The sequence below is a fragment of the Myripristis murdjan genome, chromosome 8 (assembly GCF_902150065.1).
Source record: "Myripristis murdjan chromosome 8, fMyrMur1.1, whole genome shotgun sequence".
NCBI lineage: Eukaryota > Metazoa > Chordata > Actinopteri > Holocentriformes > Holocentridae > Myripristis > Myripristis murdjan.
This window is the reverse complement of record NC_043987.1, coordinates 4,432,243-4,445,810: the sequence shown is the minus strand read 5'-3', so window position 1 is coordinate 4,445,810 and position 13,568 is coordinate 4,432,243. Positions and strand designations below refer to the sequence as shown.

General features: G+C 41.7%; 1 protein-coding gene across 1 annotated transcript; it reads right to left on the bottom strand.

Moving 5' to 3' along the window:
* Positions 1 to 514: 514 nt before the first annotated feature.
* Positions 515 to 13,568, bottom strand: LOC115363037 (all-trans-retinol 13,14-reductase-like). The gene is made up of 12 exons (XM_030057111.1): positions 13,406 to 13,568; positions 11,241 to 11,423; positions 8,916 to 9,054; positions 8,477 to 8,579; positions 6,276 to 6,471; positions 5,457 to 5,654; positions 4,450 to 4,569; positions 3,948 to 4,086; positions 3,453 to 3,562; positions 2,874 to 3,040; positions 1,087 to 1,246; positions 515 to 675 (listed from the first exon to the last, which is right to left on the bottom strand). Exons 1-12 carry the CDS (start codon positions 13,566 to 13,568, stop codon positions 515 to 517), a joined length of 1,839 nt encoding a protein of 612 aa, XP_029912971.1.

The following is a 13,568-nucleotide window of genomic DNA, read 5'->3' as shown; positions in this document are numbered from 1 at the left end:
TTTCTCTCTCTCTGCTCTCTGCATAAACACTTCTTGCTGGGCCTCATTTTTATTGTTTTAGTCTACCACAAACCCACTAGTATGAACTCATATTGTATTTCACAGTTTGTTTTTGCCCATTCTGTCACTGCTGCTGGTCTTTGTCTTACAGAGTCTAACCCCCACTTTCGGTTTGGGTGTCCCTGTACTAAAAAGGGGGGAAAGCAAAGAAAAAAATAAGAAATTTGGCTTAAAATATATAAGCAGTGAATGACTGTGTACTGGGTGAGTGTTTCTTTCACTTAGTGAAGCTCCTTTGTGCTCCATCATGGTGGCAATATAGTAATTTGAGAAAGTAAAAAAAAAAAAAAAAAAAGGACAGATAAATAACAGCAAAAGTAGAATCTGGCTAAAACATTTCACCAAAGGCCATATATGGACACACATACTGATTTCTTCCATTCATTTCAGTTGAACTTTCTTCATTTCTCTCAGACCTGCTCTCTGTGCCAATGACTAGTCTAGAGTGACGACATCACTGCCTGGCTGGCTTGTGATTGGCCCGTTTCTGTTTATGTTTGAGGCGCATCTTCAGGGCCAGTAGATCGATGTAGAGGATCTGATTGAGGACGGCAGAGGCACAGAGCAGCCCGCCATGCAGCGCGCCCGCCATGCCGTTACAGAACACGTCCTGACCTGCACACACACACACACACACACAGTAAGAAAATAACAAAGGATTCATTATTAACTACTGCATACTACCACCCGAGTTCGGTCTGAGCTGCAGGAATCTACTGCATCTCCTTCTAATGTATTGGCACGTTTATTGAATTATAGAATTACCTGCTCATGAGGTACTCAGATGTGATCATTTTCATATAGTAAATAAATGGTTGTTAGTTTACATGGGGCATGTGAATCTTTGGCTTAATTAAATTTATTTCACAATATAATGCAATATAACAATATTATAACTGCTGCATCGATACAATGGATACAATGACTCACTGCACCTATTTCATACTGATTTGTGTTTGATTGGATGCGGATTGGCATGTTACCATAGCAGCCAGACCAGGTCAGACTGTGTGTCCATGAGGTTACCTGTCAGGTAGAGTCCCTCCACAGGCGTCTGTGATCGTGTCTTGGCAATTGTCTCTGGGGCGAAGCGCTCCAGGTTGTGCTCGGCACCGTACATCTCGCCTCTCGGAGCGCCCAGGTAGTGGACATTTGTCAGAGGCGTGGCAGCATCCACCATCACTACCTAAACAGATATGAAATTAAAAAAAAAAAAGAAGAATGAAAAAAATATATATATGAATTGATACATTATAGTGTTAACAAGTGGTACATTTTAAAGTCAAAGTAAAAGTTAACTTTCTGGAAAAGAGAGCAGTGCTACATGTTCCATGTCATCCTGTAAGAACAAGAACACAGAGTTCAGACTACAGTTTGTTTGCTGGAAAAAAAGTACAAAACTACACTCTAAAGCACACAAAGAAAGTAAAAGCACATCATTCTTCGGTACTGACTAAATGTTCACACATTTACATACTGTATTTCCCCAATTAATCGCCCGGGCGTTTAATACGCAAAATCAACTTGGACCCCAGGCGTTTAAAAGAACCAGGCGGCTATTCGCTGCAGGCCTTTATTTATTTTTGCACAGACCTACACCAGGCCATTATTGTGATGACAGTTACTGTCCAACATATTTACAGTCGGTCAATTTAAGATTACGGTACACCCTTTTTTTTCTAATATTAGCTAGCGCTCTTATTTTGACAGAAAACGGAAGTACCGCACAGTTATTGTGCGGCACTGATTACCTCTGCAAAAATAAATTGAATAGCCTTATTTTGGGTTACCTCAATATAATGCAAATAATCGCCCCGGCGGTTATTTGGGTGGGCGTTTAATACGCAAAATGGGTGCAGACCCCAGGCGTTTAAAAGAACCAGGCGGCTATTTGCGGCCGGGCGATTAATTGGTGAAATACGGTAATTTAATATTGTCCAGTTTCTGATGCTTGTAATTTGCACTTTGCTACAGTTTAAATCACATCCATTACAAAGTACAATACTTCCATAGAAATATCTTAGTAAAATGATCACCTTAATAAAAACACCCCAAAAGCACAAATGCAGGGCCGCCCATAAGAGGGGAAAAGGAGAAAGCTTTCTGGGGTCTAGGCTCTAGGCGAGTCCATGGAGACCAACTGTTTTTTCCATCTACTGGGAGCAGGGAGAAATACATGTTCGCTGCATATCTCCCCTCCTCCAGAGCTCTGACTTAGGAGAACAGCCTTAGGCGAAAGACAGTGAGTTAGCCACCATTTATCCACACTTCACTGAATTTCTCCACTTTAGCATTCAGAGCACTCAGAGCATTCAGGCAGAAATCACATGAAAAACCACAGTGCTGTGGCTGGGTGTTGTGCCCCTGGTACATCCAGGATCATAGTGCTAGTACTACAGACGTGCAACAAGACCTCCAACATGGCTGCCAGAGGGCGAGCTACATCGCCTGTTGCATGTTGTTTTGCTTGTGATAGCAGAAACAGGAAGGTGAGGTGATTCTCTTAACTCTTAACTTATGCTGGGCCGATGTATGCTGTAGATCTAAGATCGTAAATCGGCTGAGCCCTGGAAAAAGCATCTTGGCTACTTAGGTCCAATGTTTTCATTCCATCATAGTTTCACTTAAATGATCTCCAGACTCTGTCGGTCTGATGTTCTGCTGATGAGAAAACTGTGTAGAAGTGGCAGCAGTGCTGCCATGACTCGAATCATTCATCAGTTTGATGTTGGGTAGCCGAAGTTTCAGGACCTAAATGCCAAGAATGAAAATGTCTGTTCACAAACGTTGCTGTTGTGCACACACATACACACCTTGTCTCGCAGCTGAGGGAAGATCTTCAGTGCCCAGCCCAACAGCTCTTGGGCCATGCTGTTCTTCATGTCCAGGTAGTCCTGTCCCCTCTTGCCCATCTTTGTCCCTTCCCACTCCTCAAACCACTCGTACCGGGCCATGGTGAGCAACGTCATGCAGGACTTACCTGCAGAGAGAGAGGTATAGTTCAAACAAGTTATAGTTCAAACCTTCTGCTCAGCAACAACTTGTGTGAGTTCTTCTGTGAGGGGCAAACTCTCAACAGCATTTCCATGTTAAAACTGCAGCTATACACAGGCCAAGAGCTCAAACTGAACACTTGCTTGAAAGACATACAAAGAAGAAAATATCTGAGGACTTCAGTATAGAATAGAGACATTTTTTTTCCGTTCTTTGCCCAGCCTTGAGCATTATGAGAGAACTCTCGGACATTCTTGTCAAGCAGAATGTAGATGTGGGGTTGGATGCACGTTACTGAACTGTTTTGCTATCAAAGGCTATAGTGAGTCCAGCTGTTTTGGAGAAGTGGATGTGTGGCACTGCACATATGAGTGTGTGTGTGTGTGTGTGTGTGTTACCAGGTTGTCTTATGTTGGATGTAGGATCTTTGGCCGATGGGAAGGTGATGAACATCATGGGAATGTTCCCCAGTACCTCCTCTCTGCTCAGGGAGGAGTAGCGCTCCATTCTACACCAACACACACAGTAACGACAAGATGTGCAACATTTACTAAAGAAACTTTTACTAAAAAATGGAAGTCAATGGTTGAAGGCAACACTGAAAGTGGAGATAGATGATGTCACAGGTTAAAAAGATCGGGCGATGTCCAAAAACACTATATTTTTGAGGATGTGTATACTGTGCTTTGCCCTCTCCAGCTTGTAAGTTTTTGCAGTGGTAGAGGACGTGGCCTGAAAACTTTCAAAGAAACCCTACGGCTACGGTCTTATATTGCAGAAGAAGGAAGTGACAGGCGGAAAATGACAAATAGTGTCACAGAAAACAGTGTGAAGGTGTGTAAATGAAAAGAGGGCAGGGGCAGACTGAAGAATGGATGAAGGCTTGAGCTCACATTGAGTCCAGGTCGTTGTCTTTGTACATCCAGAAGTTTGTGGAGACGATGCCAAGCTCCTCTTTGGTCCCATCAAGACCCACAAACACCAGGAAGGAGCCCATACCATGACGCACCATACCCAACAGTGACTGGATCTCTACACAGAGGGCAACATAACACATACTTATAGAGGAAAGTTACATATATCGAAAGAAAGCAAACCAAAAGAAAAAATGCTCACTCTGCAATGGACTGTGATATAATTAATGTTATATTGTTGCATCCCTTCTATTACATAGCTGAGACTATGGCTTACCTTGTCATGGATTAATAAAGCATTAATCCACATATATCCAGCTGTTAGGGATGGAACAATATATTGAAATTCAGTATATCACAGTAGAGAAATGTGACAGTACATACTGTGGACAGATAACGTGATTTGCTAAATACCTACATTTTAGTCTGCTGTAGGAATCTCCAATGACAAGACTTGCCCATGTCCGTTTTGCAAGCTTACCTGACTTCTCCTGTATGTGCTTGGGCAGAAACTTCTGGAAAGTGTTGAAGATTCCTGCGTTGGAGATAACAACTGGGGCGTGGACCTCAACCTCCTCCTGTCCTTTACGCACCGTCACACCTGTCATGACACACGGTCATGTTTGGATCACTTCAGACAGACATTACATTGACTTCCATTCATTTCCTGGAGACTTATCCCAACCCTAACATAACCCTAACGTTACCTGAACCAAGTCTGAACCAAGTCTTCATTCTACAATTAATGGTTTTCATATACATAATTCTGTTTATGTAGCATTGTTTTTAAGCACACACACACCTTACTGTGGTGACAGCTGAGGTCAACATACCAGTAAGTAGGTGAGTGCGTATCCTCTCCTTTGTTTTTCAGTGTCTATTTGGCTTTTAGGTGGATGTATTGAAAAATGACCAGGTAAAGCGGTGGCTATAATCCATCTATCTGTGTATACTCTCCATCACAACACCACTTACTACAGTGGTTTTCAAATTGGGGCCCAGGGATCCCCTTAGGTCCTTGTGGGTCTTCCAGAAGGTCCTCAAAGTGAGGTACAGTTTAATTTCCTTTTAAATGCTTGTGTTCAGCCAACTTTCACAAGCACTATCATTACTGTTGTTATTATTTGCGTAAAATATTAATTAAAACAAATGAAATGAATTTGCTCAGGTTTCAAAGGGTTAACTGACCAGACTTTGCTTCTACACAAAATTATGAACTGTATGAGTGATTATGTTTTATTCTCACCACACTGAATTTATTTGACAAGTATGACATATGATGTTCCAGAATTAACACAAACCAAAATATCCTTTATCGCGTCAGTTTAAGTCTTAAGGGCTTCATGAGAATCAACATGGGGGTCCAGAAGATGACAGTTTGAAATATGTCCATGCACAGAGGCATCCATGTACATATGCACAAATGAAAAATCCCCTTTACCCATAAATCTGTCTCCCTCCCTCCCTCTCTCTCTCTCTCTTTCTCACCGTAGGCCTTTCCTTGCTGGTTGAGCAGGATGCGCTGCACAGGGGCCCTGACCAGCACAGCGCCCCCTGCCTGCTGAATGACAGGGATGATGTGGAAAGCGAACTCGCTGGCGCCCCCCCGTGGGTAGTAGGCGCCACGCTTGTAGTGGTGCAGGAGGAGGGCGTTAATGAGGAAACTGGACTCTTTAGGAGGGACGCCTGAAATAAAGGGACATGACACAGGGTATTGGAAGGGGTGTGTGGATGTTGAGTTGCATCAAAGTTTGTTTCCCATGAAAATAATAATAATAAAAAAAATGACCCTAGCCTTGATTTCTTGCCACAGAAGACAGCGGCACACTGTTTTCGTGGATCGTTTTCCTAATGTTATTTCAAATGATTACATATTACATAACTTTGCTCTTTAAATAATATTATATCTAATTTCATTTCACATGTCACTGGTGTACAAAAAAAAATAGTCTGCTGAGTTTGTGTCCCAACATTTGATTCCATTGAGCCCATTTCCCCTACCATAAACTCTCTGTGCCACAACATAAATCATGAGGACACACCAGCAGTGGAAACACATTTTTGGGGGGGATTTATATTTTGGTTCCGGAGAAAAGGGTTCTTTTGTATGTCACACACAGAGTTTTACAGCTTTACAGTGTTTACAGAGTTTTACAGACCCTGCTAACTGGGTTTTCACAGAGCTTAAGGGAATGGCTTAGAGTTAGTAAGTGCAGCCCTAGTTCTGCTGCCATCTGTTCTGCTATCTGTGTGTGCATCCGTATGAAAGTGTGCATCTGTGTGCATGTAAGGGTGTGTGTCCAGCACCATAAAACAGGTAGGCAGACAGAGCATGAAGGTCCTTGTTCTGAGTGAGGCGGGATATCACTTCGGAATGGTTGCTGGTAGCGAGGCGGAACACTGATGATATGCGATCTAATAGGCCAGTCCGAATCAGGAAGTTAACCAGCCAATAGGGGATCAATTTCAGGGAGGCGATGAGTGCCGCCCGCCGTGCAGCCACCTGCAAGAGAGAGACACACGAGCATTTTTACAAATCACACATAAGAAAGATGGTTCTGTTACAGATTATTGGGGTTTGTATTCATTATTTTTTTTTGCATGCAGTCTTATAAGAAGCCAATAAATGGTTAGAAAACGGTTCTTAAAGAGGGCCAAAACCGCCACTGATGCCACCTAAAAGTGATCTTCAGTGGAGCTCTTTGGGGGTCTAGTGTGCCAAATCGTTAACAGAACCCACTGACCCAGAAAACATTCATCCTACCTGCTCAAAAGTTTGAACAGTTTATAATAGTCTAGAGCGAGAGAGAGTGTCTAACTGTGCTGACAGGGATTATGGTATTGGTACATACACATGGTGGATTGTAGTATTTACTCTGACTGATCCAAATTAATAAGATATAATAATAAAACTCTTTCTTTTTCCCCTAAAAGTGTTGGATTGCAACTTTAAACCAATTTTTTGACAGTGTTTTAGACAAATCAACCTGCTTATATCTTACCCCTTTCTTCCCACATTGTTTTCTTTCAAATAATTTACCATATGTTGTTAAAATGCAGATGTAATTACGTTTGCAGATGTTTGAATGGTTTAGAAGTAATAAATTAATACTGACCACAGCAAAAAGTAAATGTATTGTTTTTGTCCAGTAGGAATGTTCTTTCTCAGGCTGCTAACCTGAATCTGAATCTGTGTTTAGATGGGATACCGGTGCACAGGTTACAAAGGTTGCAAAAACACAAGGTTGTTGGATACGAAGCTTGATAATTTGCTGTGTTTGCCTGATCATATTGATCATGTTGCATGAGACTGTCATTCATCAAAAAACGACCCTATGGAACATGTGTACAGCAGCGCTTTATAACCTATAGTTATTTTATTTTATTTTTTCTTTAAAGTTAAGCGACCTCTAGTGGTCCTGTAAATAACGACACTGTGGTGTAATATTAAAGTCCACATAAGGAAGATGGTGGGTGGCGGATGAGTCAATCAACACAGTTTTCACGAAATCAACCTGAGTTCAAATCCCATGGCAAGCAAGAGCACTGTTTGTTTTTAGGTAGCTAATGTTTGTTACCTAATGCCTGCGAACATTAGCCAAGGTTTCATAACTTTAAGCCTGACCTTTTCCTAACCATAAGTGATATGATAAATCTTTCCCTAACGTCAAAAATAACCAAGGAGCGTTAGTTTGCTGGGTTGTCAGGGTTGTATTAGAGACACCGCTGTGGGCGGCATGTGCTCGGCTACTAATGTAGAAAGCTCTCCTGTTGGTCGTATTAGTGGGTTGGATACATGACCTATGAGGTGGGATGGCTTAGAGGACTTGCGTTGCATTTATGATGGGAAAAGGTACTGCGGCTGCCAGAAAGTGTTCTGCTTTTGAGTATTGCCCAGATTAGTTCTATGATGTCCTTTTTACGCCAATGTTTGTAAGCGAGATGCACCAAAATATTATCATGGCTAAGTCAAATTCCACAATCTTGAATTTATGCATCATTTGCAACAACACACCATATGTCTTTTCTAAAAACTGTGTATGCTGGTTTAGTTCATTCACATAACACTTGCCAAGTGAGCATGGGTCATCTGGTCTTACTGGGTCTGAAAACAAATGGAGGAAATCGGTGCTGTGTTGAGCTTCTGTTAAGTAGGGTTACTATTTGTTTGATATTTGTTTGATTGCAGTCCATTCAAACATTTACTTTTTCATGGCAATTGTTTTTGTTTTATCTTTAATTTCTTGGTCATTTATTATGCTTTCTTTTGCACAATGTTTTATTCTATTTCTACGTAGAATTTTGGTTGCCTTATGGAGTGTAAAGTCAATTTACTCAGCTAATTGTCGATAAATTTCTGTTTATAGCAGCTTTATTCCTTGATATTGTGTACATTACAAAACTTTGTTCTGTGTCTTTTCTGTGTGGACCTCAGGAGGACTAGCAGCCACTCGTGGAAGCTAATGGGAATCAGAGTGAAGAATCTTTTTCACTCGCTACTTCTGTACCTTCATGAGTCTCATCAGCTCATCGATGGCCTTCTCCTCTCCTGGGAACTGCCTCTTCAGGTTGGCCGCCATCTCGGTCTTCCCTGCGTGGATGTGATATTCTCTGAGCACGGAAGAGAAGCAAGGCAGGGATGGGTTAGAGACACTGGGGAATGTGAGTAAACCTTCATAGTGGCTCAGACAGCGTCTCATCTGAGGATGAGGCACTGTCTGAGGTTTGTGAAGGAAGAGGCCACAGCAGAAAGAGACACTGCGATGCATTACTCAGACTTCATGGTCAGATCATGGTCATGGTGTACTAACGACTGGTTTTCGTTTGTTTGTCATTATCTGATGAAATTAAATTGTGCGTTCATGACATGTAGACCAAGGAGATTCTCAGTGCAATGAAGATTATGTTATTTTGAGAAAGAAAGAAAGTGAAAAAAATGTGCTCCACCTGCGTGTGTCATCCTGACCCAGGATCAGCGTATCAAAATGCTCCTCCAGCCGTGTGAACTGCAGCTGTCCCTCGGTGATCTGATCCAGGGCCACTCTCAGCAGGCTGTTGTCATGGAGCTGGCCCAGGTAATGGATGCCTTCGCAGCATAAATAAGAGCTTCATAACATTCAAACATTAAACATACTTTGTATCAAATTATGCTACTATACTCAGACCCGTCTCGAGCACATTTTAAACCCCCTCAACTCTGCTGGTCCCATGGGTGTGTTTGTCACTGAACAAAGCTCAGCCATGCAGCAAACACAGAGATCCCAGGTTTCCAAAGACACCAAACATGTCTGCTGAATTCCAGGGAAATGTGAATAAAATGATGCACGAAACATGTCGGTATTTTCTGTTTGACATAATGCTGCAGCCACAAGACAACGGCATCTTGGGTTGAATATTTCATTCAGTGTAAGTATGATTTAGCTTTAATGACGCCGCAACCGGCAGATATACAATGTGCATGTGACATTGTTATACAATATGGGAAAAAATGTTTTCTAATTTTGAAGCTGTGTAATTGGAAATTTAAGGGAGAACCTTGGGTTTGAGAGCATTTTTACTTGGCTGACTCAGTCTCGATTGTTTTAGTATTATTACGTACACCAGTACTTTTGCGCAAAAATTATACTTTATCATATTTGCCCCATGACCTGTCCAGGGTGTTTCACAGCCTTTGCCCTATGAGCGCTGGGATAGGCTCCAGCACCCCCCCGCGTCCCTAGTGAGGATAAGCGGTTTAGAAGATGAATGAATGAATGAATGAATATTTGCCCCATGTACAGCTGATGTTATAATTTGGCAATGTTCAGTTTAATAAAATGCTTGGATCATGTTTGCCTCGTTTTTTGTTTTGAAATATTAGAAGAGAGAATACAGTACATTTTGAGTTGCAAGTCTTGAGTTAGATTCACATTAGACTTGCATTAGATTCATACACACACAGTCTCAGTGTGCCGGTCAGTGTTAGTATGATCTGACTGAGGTGCTCTGTACCGAGCATGTAAATGCAGCATGATTTTAAGACGATTTTTAAAGGGGCAATAAGTGTGATTTTCTTAATATCACAACTTAAGGATTGCCAATCAGTCCTAAGGAGCAAAAGGAGACACCGAGTCAATTTCACTTTCCTAACTGAATCATAGGGCAGCATTGAGAGGGGCGGTGAGAAAGAGACAAAAAGAGAGAAACACAGCAGTTTCATCACCAGCTGTTAAATATTCCATGAAAACAATTTCCAAATCATATCAATTATGGAACTACATGCAGATCACCATGCATGTCAATACTCAGTCAGCTCATACAGTTGTAGAAATACATTTGTTTAGTTTTTATGGCAATATGTCTGAACGATCGGAAACTGTCTGAGCAGTAAACTCAGTCTGACAGAAAGAGAGCACTGTTTGACAGCGTTAGATGTGGCATTATTAAGGATTAAAAGCTGTGAAATGGCAGGAGGTGGTATAGACATCCTATAGGTTCTGACCTCTTTGTACACAACTGTGCCACTGTCTTCCAAGAGACTCCCTGCAGTCACGCCTCATTATATACAGATAGAAAATACCACAATGACGCAACTGTTCGATTTTCTACCCTTATCAAATGATACTGCAAGAAATGAAAGGAGGCCGACCCAAAAAAAGGGACAGCACTGGAGGCACAGTTCAGAATGAATGGATGGTTCATCATATTATATACATGTAGAATGTTTTATAGCTTGGGTTTACATGACAACAGGCCAAAGGGTATAATCATCATAATCAGGCATACAATCATACGATCATACTCTTTGATTCCCTTATTTTCCTTTTCTGTGTGATTTACATCTGGAAAATGCAGCAAATATGGAACATCACAAGATCTACCTGGTCAAACAGCAATAAAACACTACAGTAAACTTTGTGACTACATTTCCAGGCCTATTACAATCATTAATGTTATATAAACATGTTAAAGTAGTAGACCAGTTGGAAGTAAATGCCACAAATAAAATGGAAGACCGAGCTGTTATTTTCTCTTTAAAAAAAAAAAAAAAAAAAAAAAAATGCTTAGACTGTCGCAACTTTCATTTCTTTTAATAAATTCAAAATTTTGTGTAGACGGAATTAAAGGTTAATTCCACAAATTTACATATTTGCTTGAAAATTCAGTCCATTTTTCAGCCATATGTATGACTATCTTCTGCAAGGGTTTCATAGTGATTCTGTTTATACATCTAACACAAAAAGTGGTATGTGCGCAGCTGATTGTTTGCGTGTGTATACATATGTAACTTACCCACGTCAAACTCAAAGCCCTTATTCTGGAAGGTGTGTGTGCAGCCTCCGGCCTGATCGTGCTGCTCCAGCACCACCACTCTCTTCCCGGCCTTGGACAGAAGCGCCGCCGCCGCCAGGCCTCCCACGCCACTGCCAATCACCACTGCATCCAGAGCCGGGGGGATGCGGTCCACACGAAAGCCTGCACACCACCACAGACGGGAGGGGGGGTAACTTTTTTTTTTTTTTTACTGCACAGCCACAATGAATAGGCTACCACAGGACAGCACCACACACCCTTGAAAAAAAGTTTAATTGTAATTTCTTTGCTGTTGCTATCATGTAGTATGTAGACCACTTTAGGAAGCTGTGTGAAAAGTGAGATAATCCACTTAGGGGTGGTGACAGAGCTGGAGGTGGAGAACCTAACCTTTAATCCTTAGCCAAAGTCATTCCTTTGCTTTTTCCATGGAGTATCCCATACTGGAAAACTGGAGGGCGGTAGTACAAGGCAACTTAACTTTTCTAATATCTTGTAGTCTTGTGTTTATTTTTGTCTTGATGAGGACTCAGCCATTATAGAAGTCCTGCAGTTGCACAGAATAACCACGTCTGCCACCATCATCGAGGTCTATTTGAGAATCGGCTGTGCACAAGTAACGGCTAGCCACACAAAGAGAGGTGCCTGACCTGACAAACGCTCTGATGCTACGGGTGTGGGTCAAATATAATTGCCTCCAAATGTAGCTTACTATGACACAGCGAATTCTCTTGTGCACATGTCGTTCGATGAGTGGCAATGGATGCGTTCGATTTTGGCAAAAGTGAACTGTCACATGACCTGTATGTGTGCCTCAAGTTGTTGGAATAATGAATATACATTTTTAGCCAGTGCAGATAAAAAAAAAATAAAGCATTTACCCATGGGTTCATGAATATTGAAAATGCAATTATGTCTGGGAGACATTGCAATACCATATTTTGTCAAAATTGTGCCAGCTGTGATTTCATCTTTCCACTGCAAAGAAATTATGGAATAATATGCAATGGCAGTCAAATATTTCTGCATGGATTAGTCAAAAACCTATACATTAACTGGGTGTTGAAACATTAAAGAACCACCTTAGATATACTTGTACTCAGTAGTCGAGTTGTAAAAAAAAATTCAGGGGGGATGGTCAATTTTTTTCACTTGATGGAAAGTGAGGATGGCAGTTTTACAGGGGGGATGATTTTGACTGTTTTTATTTCAGGGGGGATGCCATCCACCCTCATCCCCCCTCAACTCGAGCACTGCTTGTACTGTAATAATTGAGCTTTTGAAAACAACTTAAAAATGGTGTTGAATAAGTTTCTATTTGCTCTTTTCTCAGTATTTAGTCTCAGCCCCCACAGCATGACTTGAACTGTGTCGGACTCAACTACAGTAGCCTTTACAGTCCTGGGAACTGAGCCGACCTGGAAGCTGCCCAGCACAACCACAATCCTCCATGGTAGGTCAACAAGATGCTGTGCTTGAGTACATGAGGTTTAAGTGCCTTGCTCAAGGGCAGCTTGATAGTAATTGCTGAAAGATAAGGGCGTGTTGTGCACTCATTTGCCTCAACCTGGTTGTGTAAGGACTCCGATTGACGGCTTTTCAGCCGGAAGAACAGAGCTGAGTTAAACTGAAACTAATCGAGTATGAATTTTCCTCCAGGAGTGTCTTGTGCATAAAGACAGACAGCTCAGACATCAATCAGTAACATTGAGCAGTATATAAAGAATGGCAACCCTCTACCTGTACAAATATCAAATCAAATCAAAGATATCCCACTAAATGTGCATAGGGAATTGATTTATGGAAGAACAAATCAAGTCAGTTTTATTTGTATCGCCCAATATCTATATCAATCAATAATATTACATATTTGCCTCAAGGGGCTTTACAGCAATACAATATCCTCTGTCCTTAGACCCTCAGAAATTAAACAACTCCCTTAAAAAAAAAAACTTTTCATGGTGAGAAAAAATGGAGAGAACCCTCAGGGGGGAGCAACAGAAGAGGGATCCCTGTCCCAGGACAGACAGATGTGGATGTTGTATATACAGAACTTTTATTCCCTTCAGTTAAACCCACCCCAAACTGTCCTGTGCAGAACTTTGCAACACCTTTGAAAAAAACAAACGTTCCCACATCCTCACCTTTCTTTAGCCTCTCGTCCCTCTGTTTGGCGTCTGTCACCAAGGGTCCCGGTGGTCTCACACACTTCTCGCTGAAGACATTGTGGCGCTTCCCGGTGGTGAGCAAGAAGATGATCAGCAGCACCATCAGCACACAGCTGAACACAGCCAGCAGCCACCACAT

Excerpts from the sequence above, each read along its gene's own strand:
- LOC115363037 (XM_030057111.1), bottom strand. The coding sequence starts at position 13,568 with ATGTGGTGGCTGCTGGCTGTGTTCAGCTGTGTGCTGATGGTGCTGCTG. Across the intron at positions 6,472-8,476 it reads AGCTGATGAGACTCATGAAG|GTGGCTGCACGGCGGGCGGC; the intron begins GTACAGAAGTAG and ends TCTCTCTTGCAG. Across the intron at positions 5,655-6,275 it reads GTCTGCCTACCTGTTTTATG|GCGTCCCTCCTAAAGAGTCC; the intron begins GTGCTGGACACA and ends CCTTTATTTCAG.